The following is a 22,356-nucleotide window of genomic DNA, read 5'->3' as shown; positions in this document are numbered from 1 at the left end:
AAACTTACCCCTTTATTCCGCTCAGGTTGTCTGTCACCTAAGTCATTGTCAAGTGTACTCTCACAAGGACTGTTAGACCAACGATCAATGACTAACGCATATGATAACTAGTCAAGAACTAATTATTGCCGGGATAATTCTTTTGCTTTTTCTTTTCCCATTTTTTTAAGTATTTAGGTTAAGTCTTCCATGCCTCTGGTAAAGTAACTTCCAAATTCAGAGAAAATGAAGAGAATCGTAACAGTGATAGGAAATAAAAGATCCTTCAGCGAAGAGGGTCATGATTCATTGAGATCAAAGAGACTGCGCATGTCTGTTGAAGGACAAGGATTCATCGAAAGAAATGAGGGTGGAACATGGCAGTCACGTGGGCTTTCCCCGGAGAGAAGACGAGAAATTGATAGAAATGGAAGAGAAAGTCATGGGGAGGCTGGACTTCAACAAAAAAAAGATCCTGAGCCTCTCAATTACATGGCATTGGATAAAATCTGCAATTCAAACTCTCCTGATGAAGGCATATTGGATCTCTTCAACAATTCTAAACGATTTGAGGCTCTGCTAAAGACAGAAACAATACGACCCGATCTGATGAAGCTTGTTATTCGAGCCATACACGTGTGCTGCTCACCAAATGATAAGAAAGAGATTGCTAACAAAATGCTACGTATGGTAATTAAAACAAATTTCCTGCAATTGCATCTTACCAAGTTTATCAGCCAAATGTCCGACGTCTCAGAGCTTGGTGACAATCGCCAGCTTGATAAACTGGTCTTGCTGTTAGCAGAGGTTTTCCTGGAGTTGTTGCAGAGATTTGAACAGAACATTATTCACCTCGTTCCCAGTGCCCAATTGAATGAGACGGTGGGAGATCTGAAGAGTAAGGGTCTCCTTGAAGACGCAGAGACGTTGGAGAAGAAGCTTCAACAGGTCAAGGAGTACAAAGATGAAATAAATCGCCGGAAAACAACTCACCCAGACGAGTCTCAGCTAACTCCACCCGAGGATTTTCGCAATATGAGCGTGATCCCAGGAGTAGCTGATTTAGAACCCCATAACAAGCCGTTTCTTCGTAAAAACGTTGTTGATGGAAGGTACTTAAACCAGGAGCACTATTTAGACGTGCAATTTCGACTTTTAAGAGAAGACTTCATCTTACCTCTTCGCAATGGAATAAAACAGCTTAAACGGGACCGCAGTCCCACGGCAGCAAATGACCCAAGCCACGACAAACGTACGCGAGACGTTCCTGTGTACCGCGACGTCACAATCTTATACCCCGTATGTAGTGGAAAGGGAATGGTTTACAGAATCCGGTTCGACTCGTTTCACCCGGATGTACGTCGCGTGAAATGGGAGAAGAAGAGCAAGCTTTTTAAGTTTGGCTCCCTCCTTTGCCTTTCAGCCGATGGATTTCGCAATCTTTTATTTGCGACCGTGGAGAATCGAGATTCACGCGACCTTTGTGTTGGCGAGCTTGAAGTGCGATTTGAAAAAGCTAATCTTGAAATTCTGAATCAATTCATCGAAGATAAAAAGAAATTTGATATGGTAGAATCCCCTGCGTTCTTCGAAGCCTACAGACACGTTTTAGAAGGCTTGCAAGGAATTAAGGACGGTGAACTTCCGTTTGCAGAGCATATCGTTCAATGCAACCAAGATGTGAAGCCACCTGCTTATGAAAACAAAACCAGTGGTTTTTTCGACATGAGTGGAATAATAGAAAAGGGAGTGGACTTGACAATATCCCAAGCAAGTAACACCATGGAAAGCATGGAAACTGAGTCAGTTTCCTGGGAAGACAATGTCATCTCCGATTATCGTGAATTAGTAAATCGTGATTGGGAGTCGAATACCGAAGATGCCGAGTGGAGTACGCCTGATCTTGAGTTGCTGTCCGAAGAAAATTCAGCTAGTTCGGGCCGCGATTTCGACTACGTTACCCCAGATGAGCTTTTAATTGATGATAACGAAGGTTCCAGTGAAGGAACTCCAGCAGACGACCGACCTGCTGGTGTCTTGAATATCTACGACTTGGAACTTAATCCAGAAGACCTGGGCTTTAATAGGTCGCAAATGAGCGCGTTCAAAATGGCACTGACCAAAAATTTTGCGGTCATACAAGGCCCACCAGGTACTGGGAAGACGTACGTTGGTCAGAAGATAGCGCGTGTTTTGCTACAAAGCAGCACCTTGCGGCAGAACGAAAATGAACCGTCGCCAATTTTGATGGTGTCTTACACGAATCACGCCTTGGACGATTTCTTGAGTGGTCTTCCGAGAGAAGGTAAGGAAGTAAACATTTTTGTAATCTGCGATCCTCTTCTTCTCTGAAAAAATGCCGAAATATAATATATCAACTCTTCTCGAATCTTTACGGCGGTAATTTAAAATTTAATAGAGAAGTCTCGATTGAAGGTCGAAAGTAATCTAGAATTGCATTGACTCTGTCTTAAAGCACAAAACCAATATAATCAGAAACCAATCCTAACTCATCATGACTCGGTCGTTTGCACCTTTAGATCTGTTGCAATTGTTTTCTTGAAGTTCCCATTGGTTCTTTGTGATCTTTACCTTTTTGATTAAATGTTGTTGATAATCTGATTTTTGTTTTGCAACACTCGAGGGGAGAGCGCCCCAATCAACAAGGAGTTTCTCTCTCCCCCCCTACCAGCCCTTTGATTTCTTTCAGAACTGATCACTTTACCCTCGCGCATTTTGATCGAGTGTTTTTTTGATAGGACTGTTGTTCTTCTAAATAGGAGATTGTTGCGAGAAAAATATATGTATTTTTACCTAGGCGTTTGATGAACGTGCATTAATGATGATAATTCTAAGACCTTGATCTGGAATGTCTGCTCCCAACAGGTATCGTGCGTGTTGGTGGACGCAGCAGTAAAACGTTGAAAGACTGCACCCTGAGGGACCGGCGCGAGCAAGCGGCTTCCAACAAGCTTACTCCATTAGAAATATACAGGGCAAGAAAAAACGCTCAATGGGAGATCAAAGAGCTAAACAAAGATGGATCCCTGGATCTCTGTGTTGCTGTCCTGAAGTACTCCAGAAGGAAGATTCTGGCCTTTCGCATACTGGAGAAGTTCATGTCACCTCGTCATGCCAAGTGGTTTACAGAGTCGCAAGAAAACAAGGATTCACTGTTGTGTAAATGGTTAGACTTGCAGTACGAAATCAAGCGGAAGGGTTCCAAGAGCAATGGACATGATATGGACAGGTACAAAGATTTTCATCTGCGGGAGTCAGCTCGGAATTTCTCGAACGAAGAGGATTACGAAGACATCGAGGAAGACGAAGAGGTGAAGCCATCAGAGGCGACTATCAGCACAACTGAAGACACTACTGCACCGCTTCAACTTCGCAGAAAACTTCTAAGGGAAGAAGCCATGAGTGAACGCGAAGAGAGAAATAGTCAGTACGACCTCTTAGGATTTTTGCGATTTCAACGATGGAACCTGTACAGGTCGTGGCTTCAAAAAGCAGAGAAATACTACATGGAGAAACTTCAGAGCAAACAGCCAGATTACGAAAGAGCATTGGCGCGTAAGTTTGAAGTGATGCTCGAGGAAGACTTTCATATTCTTCAAAATGCGAAGATCATTGGAATGACTACTACTTGTGCCGCCAAATACCGCCGCACACTTCAGCGGATTCGTCCTAAAATTGTAATTGTTGAGGAAGCCGCTGAAGTACTGGAGGCCCACACAATTACGTCACTGACCAAGGACTGTCAGCATTTGATTTTGATTGGTGATCACAAGCAACTCAGACCTAAGCCGGAAGTTTACGAATCAGCCAAGAAGTACCATCTGGATGTGTCCCTGTTTGAGCGAATGGTGAATGTGGGTCTTCAGTGTGAAACCCTCAACATACAGCATCGTATGAGACCTGAAATTGCCGCCTTGATGAAACATATCTATGACGATCTCGAGAATCACGAGTCGGTAGAGAAATATGAAGACATCAAAGGAATCAAGAAGAACATGTTCTTCATCAATCACAGTCATTTGGAGAATCCTTGTGAAGATTCCCACAGTCACGTGAATGACTACGAGGTTAAGTTTGTGGTGGCCTTGTGTCGTTATCTGTTACAGCAAGGTTATGAAGCCCATCAAATTACCCTTTTGACAACATATACGGGACAAATGTTTGCCATCAGAGACTGCATTCAAGAAAAAGGAATTGAAGAGCTCAACCAAGTGCGCCTGACAACAGTCGACAACTTTCAAGGTGAAGAAAACGACGTCATTCTTCTCTCGCTCGTGCGGAGCAACAAAGATGACCAGGCTGGCTTCATCAAGATGGAAAACCGTGCATGCGTGGCGCTCTCTCGTGCTAGAAAAGGCTTTTACTGTATTGCAAACTTCACCCTTCTCTGCAAACACAGTGAAGTCTGGAGCAAGATTATTGAGGATTTGAAAGCGAGTGATAGCTTTGGCGCGTCCTTACCCCTTATCTGTCAAAGCCACAATGAAGAGATCACAGCAGAAACAGCCGAAGATTTCGAAGAGAAATCTCCTAACGGGGGATGTCAGCGTCCTTGCGAAGTGCGCCTGGATTGCGGTCATGCCTGCAAACGATCATGTCACCCATATGATGTCGATCACTTGGAGTATCAGTGTGGAGAGCTGTGCGTCAAGAAAATCGTTGGCTGTGACCACACGTGTTCAAAGTTTTGCTGGCAGAAATGTGACACATTCTGTCAAAATGTGGTTGAGAAGACTCTGCCTTCCTGTGGGCATAAGACAACAGTGAGATGTGGCAAGGATTTGAACAAGGTCCAGTGCAAAGAACAATGCGAAAAAATTCTACCCTGTTCCCACCGCTGTCAGAGCCACTGTGGTCAACCTTGCACAAGAAACTGCCAAGAGCTCGTCAAGAGAACAGATTGGCCATGTGGACATGAAGTCAGTATTGCTTGCTCGGCAACACCGGCAGATTGCACAACCCTTTGTCAGGACGTTTTGGAATGCGGCCACCAGTGCCCTGGAACCTGTGGCCAGTGTCGCATGGGTCGAGTTCACGTGCGTTGCAAGAACAGGTACAAGCAAGTACTGGTTTGTTCTCATGAGTACACGTCATCATGCACAAAATCCTGCCCGCCATGTACGTTGCCGTGCGAAAACCGATGCAGCCATTCGGCTTGCAAAATGCGCCTTTGTGGGGAGGCGTGCAGTTATTGCACCCATAAGTGCGATTGGAATTGTCCCCATTTTAGATGTAACAAGTTATGTGGTGAATTGTGCGATCGCCCAAGATGTAATCAGCCCTGCAAAAAGTTCCTCAAGTGCGGAGGTGGGACTCATCGCTGCCGAGGCTTGTGCGGAGAGAAGTGCATTTGTGCCGTGTGTGACAAAAACAATGGCCGCTCAATCACCGAAATATTTTTCGGTGGAGAAGACGAAAAAGGTGCACGTTTCATTCAGCTTCCGGACTGCGAACATATCTTCGCAGTAGAAGATCTTGATCGGTAAGTATGGTCTACTATATTTGATTTTCTTTCACCCAACGCAGTAATTATTTGTAGACCTAACGAAGCTCAACGAAAGTAGAGCTTTATTTCGTGGAATTATGTGGTAATTAAGAGCCGCTACAAGGGCGGATTCTAAAATTCTGTAGCCTAAATATGATGAGAAGTTTTCTCAAGACAAGAGCATTTTGAATTAATTTATTGATTAGTAACGTGTGTTGCTAGAATTTTGGTGACCCACTAAAAGTGACAAAACCCACAGGTCTGATAAGGGAGGGAGGGGGCTGGTCCTGACCCCTGGACCCTCTTCCTGGATCTGCCATTGCGCCATTAGAACCAATACTGTCAGATCTTGGCCATGGGCTTTGGGAGTCTCAGTGTGTGGGGTTAGCTTAGACATGTTTTGTGGACAATTTTATCTCGTGTGAATTATGCAATGCCCTTAACAGTCTTCATTATCGTTATTTCATAGCTACATGGATACGTCCCATCTCGACGAAGAGAGCTGTGATGTGATTCAACTGAAAACCTGTCCTCTATGTAAGAGGGGGATCCGTAAGAGCCTGCGATACGGTAATATTATTAAACAGCAGTTGCTTGACATTGAAGAAGTCAAGGCCAAGGTCAACGGGAAACCAGTTGAGATTGAGGTTGCAAAGAAAGACTTGGAAACAAGTTTGAGAGCTTTGAAGCCGACACTTGAGTCGGAAGATGAAGAGAGAGACTGGGACATACTAATGAAACGTGTGACCAAATTGTCGAACATGTTTATGGCCACTGTCACCAAAAACCAGGTGATGCTGATGAAGAGATTTGCCGAGATAAACCGGAAGCTGAAGCATGGACTATTTATGAAGACCCAGAGCCAAATGAACGACGAAAGTCGTGTGGAAGGTACGTGCGCAAGTTTTTTTTTCTCATTTTCAGCGTGTGAATGAAATTACCGACAGTAGAGACTAAGATAAGCGCCTCTGTTTGGGGAAAATGGAATCCTCTGTGGTTTATTGTGAAAGTTCCCTTAACATCTTGGCTAACCCTCCACTGACATACTGACATTCCCCCCCCCTCCCCCCGCCACTGCTATAACATTTTCTTTCGCCCCTAGCATGGTATGTGATAAATTTTTATGAGGCACAGGTCTCATTTATCGCCTCGGAGGATGGGTGGCGGAGGATTTTGGTTCTGTCACAATAGAATTTACCTGATCCCCCCCTAAAAAGTAAAATAAAGGCTTTATACAGGCCCAAGTGGCCCATGGGGCCGGCGCTTAACTCCGGTTTCCTTTAACATGAAGCGGCTAGGAGTATTGCAACTCCTCCGTGGATGGGATGCCAGTCCATCGCAGGGTTACTCCCAGCACATTTGCTGGTACCCATTTGTACACCTGGGTGAAGAGAAGCACTGTGAGAGTAAAGTGTCTTGCCTAAGAACACAACACAAAAACCCCGGCCAGGGCTCGAACCCGGACCACTCGATCCGGAGTCGAGCGCACTAACCATGAGGCCACCGCGCCTCCACTAAGGCTCTGTAATATTCTTATAATTTGCACCCTCCTCATTGGCTGTTAATTAGCAATCAATTTTTCCGTGGTCCCCCCCTCCCCAGGTTATAGATAATGACTGATCGTTTAAACCTTTAACTCCCAAGATCTCATTAGTAATTCTCCTAACTGTCTGACATACAATTCTTATGGTGTCAACTTGGAGTATTTCGTATTTGATCAACTAGTAATCCCCTAAGTGATATTTTTCTTTATTCTCATCACTTCTATGCTTGGTATTGTGTTGATATTGTGAGGAGAAATTCTGTCTTGGTCACTCATGGAGGGTAAAAAGTTAAGGAGTTGCGATCTATCGATGATTTTTTTCTTTTAAACGTGAGCCTGCGAGTATTTCCCATAATAATCGTTCGCTTCCTTCAGGGTATCATTGCTTACTTTGGTGTCATTTGGTAGAGTTCTCTTTGCAAGAGGATCTGAAGTATTTGCAGAAACGTGCAAAGTCAGGGGAAGTCACGGAGCGAGAGCTGCAAGACATAAACCTGGAATGTACCAGGGTTAATCTGCGATTGGAGCTGTGTCTGCTGAAACACGACATCGCAAGCGGCAACTTGACTCCGGAGGAATCGCATGGCCAGATGATGAGAGATGTTCGCGATGAGTTATCCAGCGGTAAACTAATTCAAACTGAGAGATTAGACGAGCTGTTAGATATGCTGTCGGGAATCAGGTGTGTTACTTGACAGTGTCTTTTGTCTACGTCTACGGCCGCGCAAGATGCGAGCTAAAGTAAGAAAGGAGGAGAATTAAAGAGCGGCGGTCATATAATAAAATACTTATTGACCTATTGACGCTGCACTCGGTCTGTAAATTATGACATGCCCCTTCAAGCCGTATGGTCCTCTCACCTAGTCAATAATTATATATCACGTGCCGTTTGATCCGTGCACGTTCGAGTTGGGGGGAAAAACCATGATGAGCTGTCTCCTTGCCCACCATGCCTCACACTCTCAAGAAAAAAACTTTTATACCACTAAACAAACGGCCGAGATGCAAATAGCAAGATTTGAATCACTGCCTGTTACTATTTGCGATAACGTTTTCTTAAATCTCTCCATTATTCTCGGTGTCTTCACTTTTGATTACTTAATTTGTGAGCATCCAGGCTCAGAATTGCTACGCAAGTGATCTGTTCGGTCTTTCCGTTTTGAAGGAGACGCAAGAATTTTCTGTCATTTTAGGATTTTTATATTGAAGATAATAACGACGATGACGACTTTGATAGTAAAGGTAATACATTTTGTACTACTTACATTTTAGAAAAGCGTACCCATGTCTGTTACCGTTGACACCAGAAGAAAAACAACAGATCGTGACGGCCATGGGCCTCAAAAAAGGTCATTGGTACAAATGTCCCCAGGGACATATCTATGCCATTACTGAGTGTGGCGGCGCTATGGAGAAAAGCACGTGTCCTGATTGCGGAGCTGTGATTGGTGGAGAAAATCACCGACTAGTAGAAGACAACCAAGTGGCGACTGAGATGGATGGTGCGAGACACCCTGCCTGGTCCGAACAGGCGAACATGGAAAATTACATGATTATGGATGAGGCGTAAAAAAGGTTTAAAACTGAGTTTTTAACGTAATCAGAACCTCACTGACTATACTTTCAGTAGACTCCTTGGACAGTGTAGCGTGAGCGGCAGAGCTAAACCAATTAGGATTTTTTTCTCTCGCGTACCGCGTGCTTAGCAAAGGCTGAGCGGAATAGAGTTTTACTTCGATTTGCATGCAATAGTTTCAGCTTGTTAATTGTACGTTCAGTAGAAAATTTAGGTGGTGTGCCCTGAGAGGCAAAGTTTAACTATCGTGATTTGTTCTTTCGCGTATCGCTGGCTTAGCGAAGGATAAGCGGAATTAATGTTTACGCCGATTTGATTGCATAGCGTCAACTTAAGGAGCGATGCTAATGAATTTGAACTAAGACTTGTTTATTTGGAGTCAAGTTTCATTAGAAATGTATCTTTTTCAGGAAACCTGTGATTAAGCTTTATTTTTTTTACTGTGCATACGAAAGCATGGCAGCAAGCTGTTGGTCAACGGAAACGTACAACAAGCAACACTGGGGAATAACCGCTAAGACGCGCAGTGCGTTGTTACTTGGCGTCCAATCCTCCCGAAGGGGGGGGAGGTTACTTCCTAGTAATTTCGTTTTGGGGATTTGCCACTGGATGGGTCGCATGTTTACTGCTGGGTTGAGGATAAAAAAAGTTTCATTTTTATCAGAGTCGGGGTCGTACGTTTTTGCGGGATTTTGGGGTGAGAAAACTTTGGTTAGTAGGAAATTAGTAATGGAAAAATTTGCGATTGAAAAATGGATTAATATGGTGTCAATAATTGGCCACAAAGTTGGGGCAGGAGCACATAACTTGGACTCCTGAATGGGGTTAGGGGCTCTGAGAGGTCTGCGGCATATAACCAGCAAAAATGGACCTGAGTAATCCTCCGGGCGTCCAAAGCAGTACTTTTGCATTGAAACAAATTGGGAATACTTTTTCTGATCGCAAATAGCTTTCATGTAGAGGGTGACCGATTATTACATCTTAATTTGTACACTGCTTTCTTGGAGCTAGCTCAGTTTAAACCTAATCGAAACTCGAATAAACTAAGAGGGTAAAAGATCAAAATCAGTGTGGTGGGTGTAGACAAGAGAATATTCCCTTGGTGTAAATAATGTCAAAATACCGTTATCAGGAAAGATTGAATCATTTGATTCGTCTCCTCTACTAACTATGATTTGATTGGTTCTTGACACTAAAACATTAATTTTTTTGTTTTTCCCTGACGAGTTTTCTCGAGATTTCTGCTTTCCATTCCCCTTATTTACCCTTAAAGAAAAATTCCAAGAAAATCCCCTCTGAATATGGGATGAAAACCGCCACAAAAATGTAGTGGCGTTTGTCACGTTGGCTTATCTTGCGTGACTTATTTAATCAGTCCTCTCGGAATCCGTCAGTATATTTCGAAAAACAGTGTTAGTCGGTGATGAATAAATTGTATTTGCTTTCCCCGTTTTAGCTCTCTTTGTTGATATAAGAAAGGATCCTAATTACTTCTATAGAGATCCAGACCCTTTAACTCCGATGAGTGACCAAGACAGAAATTCTCCTTACTAAATCAACACAATATCAAAGAGGCAAGGGATGAGAATAAAGAAAAATATCAGTTATGGGATTATTTGTTGATTCGGTACCAAATTCTCAGAACTAACATCACAAGAACTGTATGGCAGACAGTAAGGAGAATTACTAATGAGATCTTGGTAGTTAAAGGGTTGATCCTATTAAAAAATGGGGTCATCCTTTTGAAAAAAACTGTTACGTTACACACTTAAGAAACGGTCTCTTAAGATCCTTTCGCTATAAATCGATCGATCATTTTTCTGTTGTTGTTTTTTTGACGCATTTCCCTCCAGAAACTACTTACCAACAAATCACTTCCTTTCTAAGCGTAATCCTTAGTTAATTGGTTTTGACTGACTCACGGATCACGTCACTGAAATTCGATTCGTTTTTGTGATCAACTCTGAACATTCAACCAATCACAAGGAAGATGCTTTTGCGAAATGTGAACCACAGATGCTGTCCTTATTTTCCATGTCTTTAGCAGAGAAAGATCTTTTCAACGACTCCAAGTGAAGCGAAGGTATGTGGAAATTGTGTATATATTATGAGGATAATTGATGACCGTACCGTGTTGAAAACAACTGATTCAGAACGGCCTTGAGTTTCATTAGTAGCCATTTAAAACGTAAGTATAGTTTTTGACCGATGTAAGGGAGAATTGTTTCGGTTTTGGTTTACTTTATCGTCACGTAGGCTATAATTTTATTACAAAGAATGAATTTAGAAGAATGAGAGCTTGAATGATGTAGCATTTTTTTCGTATATACAATTTCTGAATAACTTGGTACGGTTCTAGAGAAAAATGTTTTGCTTCTATATGCTAATGAGTGCCTTAAATTAGAAATGAATTGTAATATATCTTCAAGAGACAATGGGAAATTTACGTAGAGGGTCTGTGGAAATTCTTTTGAACAAAATCAAATTTATAATGCTTTGTTAATATGCAAATTTTTGGTGATCTCGTTTCTTAACAAAGTTTTTACTGTTCATGGTAAACTTATTAATTTTTTGCTCGAATTTTGTTGCGTCAGTTCGCAAAGTCTAGTGCAATAGATTCGCGAAACTTTCGCAGTTGTATAACATTACTTCTTGGTCGCGTGATTGAATCTCGCTTTTCTTACGTGACACAAGAGTCATTCCATGCGTTCGACCAATCAGGAAGAGGATGCTTTTCCCGGAATCGCTGATACGCTTCGCAGTGTTTCGCAGAATAATCTACTTCGAAAGATGGTAGCGCTCAAGTGACGTTTACATCTTTTCCGCCTCTTTTCCCCTGTTTTCGTGATAAGTGGTACACCAAATCTATTTCGAGAGAGTCTTGGGTATGTATTGATCATAAATATTGCTGAATATTTCAGAAAGTAGTACTAACTCTTAAACAATTGAAACTTAAGGCCTTCAGGATTCCCTGTAGCTCGATTAAATGCAAATATATGGACTTTTGTACTTGGCAATACGCTGATTCTTGTTATTGGAAAGAATTTCCACAACTTTAGTATAGAAATCGATCTGTTACTAAAAGAGAAGTACGTCGACTTCCCAAATGATCTGAGCGTTCTCAAGAAAACTTTCAAACGACATATTTTCATCCTGAATAATTAGATCGAAAAGTGTGTGGAATTCCAAAGTTACCTAGTAGGTTAAAAATGTAGTACTTACCTTTCTTGAAAGATTCTCGATGCTACAGAAAACAGCACTTCTGAACTTAGAGACTTCAGAATATTTCTTTGAGATGAAGACACACTCATTAAAAACGGTATTATATTTAATGTTCGGCTCTGTAGCGAGTGAATTTCTGGTATCTTCTGCGGTTTCTTTTCGCATGTTCATTTTTAGACCAAACAGAATCTTGCTATGGACACGACCATCTTAAAGCTATAAGTTTCCAGGGTTGTTCATCGAATCGGTAAATTCAAGTTGTTTAAGAATGATATGAATCAAGATCTAAAGCACTAGAGTGCATTAACTAGATTATGATAACTGACAACATGTAAATTTGCAATGTCTGTAGCATGCAATAGAAATAGACAAATTGGTAGATACTGCCTCCTTGTCGAGAAAGGTAGTGACCTAAAGTTCAGGCGTCCTATTCAACCGGCCATGTATGATTTGGAAATAGAGGCAGCGGAAGGGGGGGGGGCCCCGAAAGGCGAAATATTTTCCCCATCCCCACCCCTCTCCTTGTTTTTGATCGTCGCTCACCCCATTGGTAAAAATTTCTTTCTCTCCCCAGCTTACCATTGCTATTAACATCAAAGATGGCGGCCATAATTATCGCTGAAAAAATATTGAGTACTCGCTCGCCAAAATTACGCCTGCTTTGTAGGCTAGGAGGATAAGCAAACAAGACGCTCAGTAGGGTTCCCTTGGGATCAATTTTAGTGCCTTCAACGGATAGAGTAATTTTTACATTAGAAAACTTTTAAATAGATCTATCCAAGGAATACCAAGCCGTTGGGTAAAAAACATGAGCAGCTCATCATCCATAGCTTGTTAAAATACAGTTTTCTGTAGAAACGATTTTACTAACTCCTGGAGAGATCTCTAAACTACCTTAATCCTACAAAACTAAGTTCAGGTATACGAGTTTTTAGTCTTATTTTGTTACCCTCAAAAACACAAGCATTGATGCAAATGCTGCTGATCATCGTTAGATGATCAGTAACACTTCTCAAGGTTTATCTATTAGTTACTTTAATTTTGAAAGCTTCAAACACGACTACAAACTTACTAAATTTCTGGCCAACCGACCGACTGACTTTCAAGCGCAAAATTGACCAATCAAATGAACGAACCAGACTCCTTACACTCGACTGAAAGGTAGCTCTTCACTTGACTCTGATAGTGACTTCCGCTGAGGTTGTCGAAACAATAGTAACTGTAAGCAACAACAGTCCTTTTCAGGACTTCTCTAATCAGGAAAATCAAACTACAAGATCGACTACTTACTATCTTACCACCTCTTGTCACGAGAATTGTTGGTAACTCTTTCTTTCTTTCCCTTTTTTTCGAAAGAAGAAAAGAAGTCCTCAGTGATCTTAAGTATGTCAAACACTCGATGGCGCTGCTCCCCTAACTTCAAAATAGAACAAAAATGAAGAGAGCTGTTACAAGAGAAAGAAATCCGCGCGTCTCTTTCAGTGGACAAGGATTAATGGAAAGAAATGGCAGTAGAACACGTCATTCACATGAGTTTTCCCGGGAAAGAAGACCCGCATTTGATAGAAATGGGGCAGGAACACATGTACAACGAGGAAGAGATTCTAATCCTCTCAATTATAAGGCCTTAGAAAAAGTATGTGATTCAAACTCTCCTGACGAGGGAATTTTGGATCTTTTCAACAAATCAAAACGATTTGAAGCTCTACTGGAGGCAGAAGAAATACGACCCGATCTGATGAAGCTTGTTATTCGAGCTATTCACATGTGCTGCTCACCGAATGATAAAAAGGAGATTGCTAATAAACTTCTGCGCATGGTAATTAAAACAAATTTTTTACAGTTGCATCTAACCAAGTTTATCAGCCAGATGTCCGATGTCTCGGCGTTTAGTGACAATTACCAGCTTGATAGACTGGTCTTGCTGTTAGCAGAGGTTTTCCTGGAGTTGCTGCAGAGATTTGAACAAGACGTAATTCACTTCATTCCCAGTGCCCAACTGAATGAGACGGTGGGTAATCTGACGAGTAAGGGTCTCCTTGAAGACGCAGAGACGTTGGAGAAGAAACTTCATCAAGTCAAGGAGTACAAAGATGACATAAATCGCCGGAAAACAGTTCGCCAGAATCAATCTCATCGAACTCCACCCGAGGATTTTCGCAAAATGAGCGTGGTTCCCCAAGCCGCAGATTTAAGACCTTACAGCAAGCCTTTCCTTCGTGAAAACGTTGCAGATGGAAAGTACTTAGACCAGGATCATTATTTAGACGTGCAATTTCGACTTTTAAGAGAAGACTTCATCTTGCCTTTGCGCAATGGGATAGAACAACTTCAGAAGTCCTACAATCCGGGAGCAGGGAATGTAAACCACAACAAACGGGCGCGAAGCGTTCGCGTGTACCATGACGTCACATTAATGTATCCCGTATGCAGCGGAAAGGGTATGGTTTACAGAATCCGGTTCAACTCGTCTCACCCGGATGTAGTTCGCGTGAGATGGGAGAAGAGCAAGCTTCTTAAACTGGGCTCTCTCCTTTGTCTTTCATCAGATGAATTTCGCACTCTTTTATTTGCGATCGTGGAGAATCGAGATTCACGTGACCTCTGTGTTGGCGAGCTTGAAGTGCGATTTGAAGACGTCCAGTTCGAAAACCTGAATCGGTTTATTGAGGAAAAAAAGAAGTTTGATATGGTAGAATCCCCAGCGTTCTTTCAAGCCTACAGACATGTTTTGGAAGGTTTGCAAGAAATTGAGCCGGGTGGACTTCCATTTGAAGAACACATTGTACAATGCAATCAAGATGTGGAGCCACCTGCGTATGAAATTAAGACCGGTGGTTTGTTCGACATGAGTGGAATGACAGGAGAAGGAGTGGACTCAACGGCTTCTCAACCAAGTGCCGGTGATGACAGTTATGAAGCTTCCGAAAATGGCAGCCAAGTAACCAACCGACCCGCTCGTGTCGAGAATATTTACGACTTGGAACTCAATCCAGAAGATCTGGGCTTCAACGAGTCACAGATGAGCGCATTCAAAATGGCACTGACCAAAAAGTTCGCCGTCATTCAAGGACCGCCAGGGACTGGGAAGACGTACGTTGGTCACAAGATAGCACGTGTTCTTCTACAGAGCGCCCCTATGTGGCAGAAGGATAGTGAACCGTCACCAATTTTGATGGTGTCGTACACGAACCACGCCTTAGACGATTTCTTGGCCGGCCTACCGATGGAAGGTAAAGTTACAAAAGGGGGGCATCTTACATGTGTGAGAACTTTTGGGGCTAAAAGTCACTAACAAAGGGCCAAGGACTAAAACTGAGCTTTTCTAGAATCGTTATGTTTGCTCTGAAACACTTCTTGAGTGTTTGAGAGAACTTAGCCTACCCTTTTAACCAGTCAGATGCGATGCAGTGGTTTAGCAGTGTCGATAAGAGTACACACCACACTTAACCAAAGTCGATTTTTTTTATCACAATATGGACGTCAAAACGAGTCTTTCAGTTAGTGACCATTGCATGTCTCGTTGGCGCGAGCGACGTTGTCTGTACTCTTTTCGACAACGGCAAATTGGCCAATCAGATTACGACATTACTGCATACTGTGGTAAAAAAGTAAATACCTGTGTGTATATAAATGCGTTTAATTATATTTTTTCTGGAATGTATTACCCATAATAGGTATTGTGCGCGTTGGTGGACGTTGCAGTGAAAAGTTGGAGCGCTGTTCCCTGAAGGCTCGGCGGAATGAAGCTGCTGACAACAAGGAAACTCCATATACCATCTACAGTGCAAGAAGAAGTGCCCAAGACGAAATCAGAGAACTAAACAAAGAAGGATCCCTCGATCTTTGTGTTACTGTCCTAAAATTTTCCAGAAGAAGGATTCTCACCTTTCAAATTTTAATGAAATTCATGATGGTTCGTCATGTCAAATGGTTCAAAAAATTTCCACACAGCAACGATTATTTGTTATGTGAATGGTTGGGGCTGCACTTCGTTGCTAAGCGAAATGATACCAAGAACAGTGACTATGAAGCAAAAATGGAGAAAATTTTTCAGACGCAGGAGTCAGCTCGGAACTTCGAAGATAACGAGGAGGAAAGAGAAATCCAACCTTCAGATGTAACTATCAGTACAACTGAAGACATCCAAAAACCGGTTTTCCTTCGTAACCATCTTCTTCGAGAGGAAGTCATTAGTGGGCAGAAAAGTAATATTTACAACTTGTTGAAATTGTCGCTACCCGAACGATGGAATCTGTACAGATTGTGGCTTCAGAAAGCAGAGAAATACTACATGAGGAAACTTCAGAGCAAACAGCCAGATTACGAAAGAGCATTGGCGCGTAAGTTTGAAGTGATGCAAGAAGAAGACTTTCATGTTCTCCAAAGTGCGAAGATCATTGGAATGACCACCACTTGTGCCGCCAAATACCGCCGTATACTCCAGCGGATACGCCCTAAAATTGTACTTGTTGAAGAAGCCGCTGAAGTAATGGAGGCCCACATAATTACGTCACTGACCAAAGACTGTCAACACCTGATTTTGATTGGTGATCACAAGCAACTCAGACCTAAACCGGAAGTGTATGTCTTAGCCAAGAAGTACCATCTGGATGTGTCCCTGTTTGAGAGAATGGTGAATGTGGGACTTCAGTGTGAGACCCTCAACGTGCAGCATCGTATGAGACCTGAAATTGCCGCCTTGATGAAACACATTTATGACGATCTTGAGAATCACAAGACAGTGGAGGAATATAAGGATATCAGGGGAATGAAGAAGAACATGTTCTTTATCAACCACAGTCATTTAGAGAATCCCTGCGAAGATTCGTACAGCCATGTGAATGATCACGAAGCTAAGTTTGTGGTGGCCTTGTGTCGGTATCTGTTACAACAAGGTTATAAAGCCTATCAAATTACCCTTCTGACAACCTACACAGGACAAATGTTCGCCATCAGAGACTGCGTCCAAGTGAGACAAAGGGACGACCTCAGCCAAGTGCGTCTTACAACAGTCGACAACTTTCAAGGTGAAGAAAATGACATCATTCTTCTATCGCTCGTGCGTAGTAACAAAGAAGACGAGGCTGGGTTCATCAAGATGGAAAACCGTGCATGCGTGGCGCTTTCTCGTGCTAAAAAGGGATTTTACTGTATTGGAAACTTCACCCTTCTCTGCAAACACAGTGAAGTCTGGAACAAAATTGTCGACGATTTAAAAGCAAGTAATAGCTTTGGAGAGTCTTTAACTCTCATCTGTCAAAGCCACAATGAAGAGATCACAGCAGAAACAGCCGAAGATTTCGAAGGAAAAGCTCCTGAAGGGGGATGTCAGCGTCCCTGTGAAGTGCGCCTGAAATGCGGGCATGCATGCAAACGGTCGTGTCACCCAAATGATGTCGATCACTTGGAATATCGGTGTGGAGAGCCGTGCGTCAAGAAAATCGTTGGCTGTGACCACACGTGTTCAAAGCTTTGCTGGCAGGAATGCGACACATACTGTCAAGTGGTGGTGGAGAAGGCTTTACCATCCTGCGGGCATAAGGCAACCGTGAAATGCGGCGATGATTTGAAGAAAGTCCAGTGCCGAGTAACGTGCGATAAAAAGCTACCCTGTTTCCACCGCTGTCAGAGCTACTGTAGTCAACCTTGCACAAGAAAATGCCAAGAGCTTGTCAAGAGAAAAGATTGGCCTTGTGGTCATGAAGTTGAGATTGCTTGCTCGGCAACTCCGCTAGATTGCCCAGTCCTTTGTGGGACCGCTTTGGAATGTGGTCACCCGTGCCCCGGGAAGTGTGGCGAGTGTCGCATGGGTCGAGTTCATAAGCGCTGCAAACTGAAGTGTAGCCGTGTATTGGTCTGCTCTCATGTCTGCAAGGCGGGGTGCACAAGCTCCTGCCCGCCTTGCACGGTTTCTTGCGAAAACCGTTGCGTGCATTCGGAATGTCCTTACCAGTGTGGGGAGGCTTGCAAGCCTTGCGCTGAAAAGTGCGAATGGGAATGCTCTCATTTCAAGTGTAGCAAGTTGTGTGGTGAATTGTGCGATCGCCCAAGATGTGACAGGCCCTGCAAGAAGTTCCTCAAATGTGGAAAGAAGGGTCGTCGCCATCGCTGTCGAGGTTTGTGTGGAGAGCAATGTATTTGTGCTGTGTGCATGAAGAACGATGGCGACCCGATCACCCAAATTTTTTTAGGTAGAGAAGACAAATCTGGTGCACGTTTTATTCAGCTTCCGGACTGCAAACACATCTTCGCAGTAAAAGATCTTGATTAGTAAGTATGAAGCATTTGTTACCTTTTTGACAAAAATGCTGCATTATGACTTGGTAAGCCCCATTAAGCTTTGACAACATTATGGGATTTTGTTTTGGAACAAACCGGTGCTATTCTTGTCGAAACTGTTATGCTAAGCCCTGGATCTATGACTGAATTAAATTGATGAGGATTAGTGGGCTATAGTTCGGCGGCTCCCATTGAGTCTTTCAGAAACAGTAAAAGGAGGTCCGTAGTTCGGGTAGAAGTAATTGTAAAGCAAGACAGTATAGGAATGATTGAACCTCTTATTTGAAAATTATCTATTTCCTTAGCCCTAGAACTTAACTATATCTTTGTCTTGGATCAAAATGTTTCGTTAAATGTGAAAGTTATACAGACTGGTTCGTTAAATAGATGTTGAAATGAGTGGGTAGCAGAAACAGGCCGTTTCCTCATTACGAACTAGCACAACTACCTCTCAGCTCAGATGTCGATAGGTAAATGGGAGTATAAAGTTTAAATTTGTTTATCGAGCTTTGATTATAACGATTCCGAACAAGCAAGATTAGATAATAATGATATTTTTTACCGTAATTTTTTGTAGCTACATGGACATGCCCATTGACAGCGAAGATAATCGTCACATGATTCAACTGAAAACTTGTCCTCGTTGCAAGACTGCTATCCGAAGGAGCCAGCGATACGGTAATGTTATTAAACAGCAGCTGCTCGACATTGTGAAAGTGAAGGCCAAGGTCAACGGGAATCAGGATGAGATCGAAACCACGAGAGAAGATTTGAAAGAACGTTTGCAAGTTTTACGGTCGAAATTTGCAGCTGAGGAGGAGTGGAGCGTATTGATGAAACGTGTCAACAAAATATCCAACTCAGTAGTGGCAGCTGTAGTCACAAACCAGGTGATGCTGATGGAGCGATTTTTCGCGATAAACCGGAAGCTTAATGCAAAGCTTCCCAACAACAGGAGTCAATCAGAAGGTATGTTTACAAGCGTGTTTTTTCGTTTGGCGCGTTTTGAATCCTTGTATTTAAAAAGAAGCCAGGGAGACACGCCTCTGTTGCGGCAAATTAAGTTGCTGAAGCCGAATGTCTTGCAATACCCCCCCCCCCCCCCCCCCTCCCGACGGACTGACTACCTCGCTGACTGTAACACATCCTCTCTCAAGTAAAGGTGTAAAGGTGAAGGTTTTGAACTTTAAGCTTGAGTTAGTATTAAGATGTATAAGGAAACTGGGGTGGATATAGGGACGGGGGAGGGAGGGGGCGGGGTTTTCTTTTGACGGCGAAGGGATTGACTCGGTTTATCGATTATCCTACTCTGATTAAAGAAAAAAATGGAAGTAAACCCTTTTTGCATTATTTTGTTGCTAGGTTTGACTCTCCAGGAGGAGTTGGAGTATTTAAAAACACGTGCAATATCCGGAACAGTCTCGGAGAGAGAGCTGTGCGACATAAACTTGGAATTTACAAGGATTAATCTGCGATTCGAACTGTGTCTGTTGAAACACAACATTACAAAACTCAACTTGACGCTGATGGAATCGCATAGTAACCTTTTGAGAGATGTGCAGGATGAGCTGTCCAGCGGTAAACTTATACAAACCGAGAGGCTTGACGAACTACTAGAGATGTTATCGGGAATTAGGTGGGTATCAGATGATAACTTTCCTTTTTTAAGACAATCATATCAGACACAACGTGACCTTCTCCCAACCCAGGAGTTTTAAAAGACACTGAAAACTATCAGCAAAGCCCGACGAAATGGTTGGGGTAACTGAAATGAAGTATCTAAAACAAAAAAGAAGTTAGAAAATTTGCTATTCGCTTCTGTCTGTGAAAAATGTTATATTGAAGATAATAACGACGATGACGACTATGATAGTAAAGATAATACATTTTGTACTACTTACATTTTAGAAAAGCGTACCCATGTCTGTTACCGTTGACGCCAGAAGAAAAACAACAGATCGTGACGGCCATGGGCCTCAAAAAAGGTCATTGGTACAAATGTCCCCAGGGACATATCTATGCCATTACTGAGTGTGGCGGCGCTATGGAGAAAAGCACGTGTCCTGATTGCGGAGCTGTGATTGGTGGAGAAAATCACCGACTAGTAGAAGACAACCAAGTGGCGACTGAGATGGATGGTGCGAGATACCCTGCCTGGTCCGAACAGGCGAACATGGAAAATTACATGATCATGGATGAGGCGTAAAAAAGGTTTAAAACTGAGTTTTTAACGTAATCGGAACCTCACTGACTATACTTTCAGTAGACTCCTTGGACAGTGTAGCATGAGCGGCAGAGCTAAACCAATTAGGATTTTTTCTCTCGCGTACCGCGTGCTTAGCAAAGGCTGAGCGGAATAGAGTTTTACTTCGATTTGCATGCAATAGTGTCAGCTTGTTAATTATACATTCAATAGAAAATTTAGGTGGTGTGCCATGAGAGGCAAAGTTATCGTGATTTGTTCTTTCGCGTATCAGAGTCGGGGTCGTACATTTTTTCGGGATTTTGGGGGTGAGAAAACTTTGGTTAGTAGGAAATTAGTAATTTTCGATTGAAAAATGGATTAATATGGTGTCAATAATTGGCCACAAAGTTGGGGCAGGAGCAAATTACTTGGACTCTTGAATGGGGTTAGGGGCTCTGAGAGGTCTGCGGCATATAACCAGCAAAAATAGACCTGAGTAATCCTCCGGGCGTCCAAAGCAGTCCTTTTGCATTGAAACAAATTGGGAATACTTTTTCTGATCGCAAATAGCTTTCATATAGAGGGTGACTGATTATTACATCTTAATTTGTACACAGCTTTCTTGGAGCCAGCTCAGTTTAAACCTAATCGAAACTCGAATAAACTAAGAGGGTAAAAGATCAACATCAGCGTGGTGGGTGTAGACAAGAGAATATTCCCTTGGTGTAGATCATGTCAAAATACCGTTATCAGGAAAAATTGAATCATTTGATTGGTTCTCGACACTAAAACATTAATTTTTTGTTTTTCCCTGACGAGTTTTCTCGAGATTTCTGCTTTCCATTCCCCTTATTTACCCTTAAAGAAAAATTCCAAGAAAATCTCCTGAATATGGGATGAAAACCGCCACAAAAATGTAATGGCGTTTGTCACGTTGGCTTATCTTGCGTGACTTATTTAATCAGTCCTCTCGGAATCAGTCAGTATATTTCGAAAAACAGTGTTAGTCGGTGATGAATAAATTGTATTGGCTTTCCCCATTTTAGCTCTCTTTGTTGATATAAGAAAGGATCCTGATTACTTGTATGGAGAACAGACCCTTTAACTCCGATGAGTGACCAAGACAGAAATTCTCCTTACTAAATCAATACAATATCAAAGAGGCAAAGGATGAGAATAAAGAAAAATATCAGTTGTGGGATTATTTGTTGATTCGGTACCAAATTCTCAGAACTAACATCACAAGAATTGTATGGCAGACAGTAACGAGAATTACTAATGAGATCCTGGGAGTTAAAGGGTTAAGCTTATTAAAAAATGGGGTTATCCTTTTGGAGAAAAAAACTGTTACGTCACACACTTGAGAAACGGTCTCTTAGGATCCTTCCGATATAGATCGATCGATCATTTCTCTGTTGTGGTTTTTTTTGACGCATTTCCCTCCAGAAACTACTTACGAACAAACTACTTCCTTTCCACACATAATCCTTAATTAATTGGTTTTGACTGACTCACGGATCACGTCACTGAAATTCGATTCGTTTTTGTGATCAACTCTGAACATTCAACCAATCACAAGGAAGATGCTTTTCTCAGAATTGCTTCGAGGAAGGTTCTGCGAAATGTGAACCACAGCTGCTGTCCTTATTTTCCTTGTCTTTAGCGGAGAAAGTTCTTCTCAACGGCTCCAAGTGAAGTGAAGGTATGTAGAAATTGTATATATATTATGTGGATAATTGATGACGGTACCGTGTTGAAAACAACTGATTCAGGACGGCCTTGAGTTTCATTAGTAGCCATTTAAAACGTAAATATAGTTTTTGACCGATGTAAGGGAGAATTGTTTTGGTTTACTTTATCGTCACGTAGGCTATAATTTTATTACAAAGAATGAATTTAGAAGAATGAGAGCTTGAATGATATAACATTTTTTCGTTTATACAATTTCTGAATAACTTGTGTACGGTTCTGGAGAAAAATGTTTTGCTTCTATATGCTAATGAGTGCCTTAAATTAGAAATGAGTTGTAATATATCTTCAAGAGACAATGGGACATTTACGTA

General features: G+C 42.3%; 2 protein-coding genes across 3 annotated transcripts; both read left to right on the top strand.

Moving 5' to 3' along the window:
- Positions 1 to 253: 253 nt before the first annotated feature.
- Positions 254 to 10,057, top strand: LOC131794470 (NFX1-type zinc finger-containing protein 1-like). The gene is made up of 6 exons (XM_066160264.1): positions 254 to 2,284; positions 2,866 to 5,482; positions 5,955 to 6,376; positions 7,437 to 7,710; positions 8,301 to 8,603; positions 9,015 to 10,057. The coding sequence occupies exons 1-5, from the start codon at positions 310 to 312 to the stop codon at positions 8,596 to 8,598; spliced, it is 5,586 nt and encodes a 1,861-aa protein (XP_066016361.1). The 5' UTR covers positions 254 to 309; the 3' UTR covers positions 8,599 to 8,603; positions 9,015 to 10,057.
- A 1,320-nt stretch (positions 10,058 to 11,377) lies between these two features.
- LOC136277715 (NFX1-type zinc finger-containing protein 1-like) lies at positions 11,378 to 21,297 on the top strand. 2 transcript variants are annotated; one of them, XM_066160265.1, is made up of 6 exons: positions 11,378 to 11,489; positions 13,183 to 15,059; positions 15,504 to 18,099; positions 18,686 to 19,077; positions 19,471 to 19,744; positions 20,017 to 21,297. In XM_066160265.1, the coding sequence occupies exons 2-6, from the start codon at positions 13,262 to 13,264 to the stop codon at positions 20,312 to 20,314; spliced, it is 5,358 nt and encodes a 1,785-aa protein (XP_066016362.1). In that variant the 5' UTR covers positions 11,378 to 11,489; positions 13,183 to 13,261; the 3' UTR covers positions 20,315 to 21,297. The 2 variants fall into 2 exon arrangements, with proteins under 2 accessions (XP_066016362.1, XP_066016363.1); XM_066160266.1 differs by having other exon boundaries at positions 11,394 to 11,489; positions 13,186 to 15,059.
- The last annotated feature ends 1,059 nt before the right edge of the window (positions 21,298 to 22,356 follow it).

The sequence above is a fragment of the Pocillopora verrucosa genome, chromosome 13, assembly GCF_036669915.1.
Source record: "Pocillopora verrucosa isolate sample1 chromosome 13, ASM3666991v2, whole genome shotgun sequence".
In the NCBI taxonomy this organism is placed as follows: domain Eukaryota; kingdom Metazoa; phylum Cnidaria; class Anthozoa; order Scleractinia; family Pocilloporidae; genus Pocillopora; species Pocillopora verrucosa.
Note: the sequence above shows the minus strand (reverse complement) of the source record. Positions and strands in the feature narration are given on the sequence as shown.

Coding starts and splice junctions, on each gene's coding strand:
- LOC131794470 (XM_066160264.1), top strand. CDS start 310: ATGTCTGTTGAAGGACAAGGATTCATCGAAAGAAATGAGGGTGGAACA. Junction 6,377..7,436: donor CGACGAAAGTCGTGTGGAAG/GTACGTGCGCAA, acceptor GTCATTTGGTAG/AGTTCTCTTTGCAAGAGGAT. Junction 7,711..8,300: donor GATATGCTGTCGGGAATCAG/GTGTGTTACTTG, acceptor CTTACATTTTAG/AAAAGCGTACCCATGTCTGT.
- LOC136277715 (XM_066160265.1), top strand. CDS start 13,262: ATGAAGAGAGCTGTTACAAGAGAAAGAAATCCGCGCGTCTCTTTCAGT. Junction 15,060..15,503: donor GGCCGGCCTACCGATGGAAG/GTAAAGTTACAA, acceptor TACCCATAATAG/GTATTGTGCGCGTTGGTGGA. Junction 19,745..20,016: donor GAGATGTTATCGGGAATTAG/GTGGGTATCAGA, acceptor CTTACATTTTAG/AAAAGCGTACCCATGTCTGT.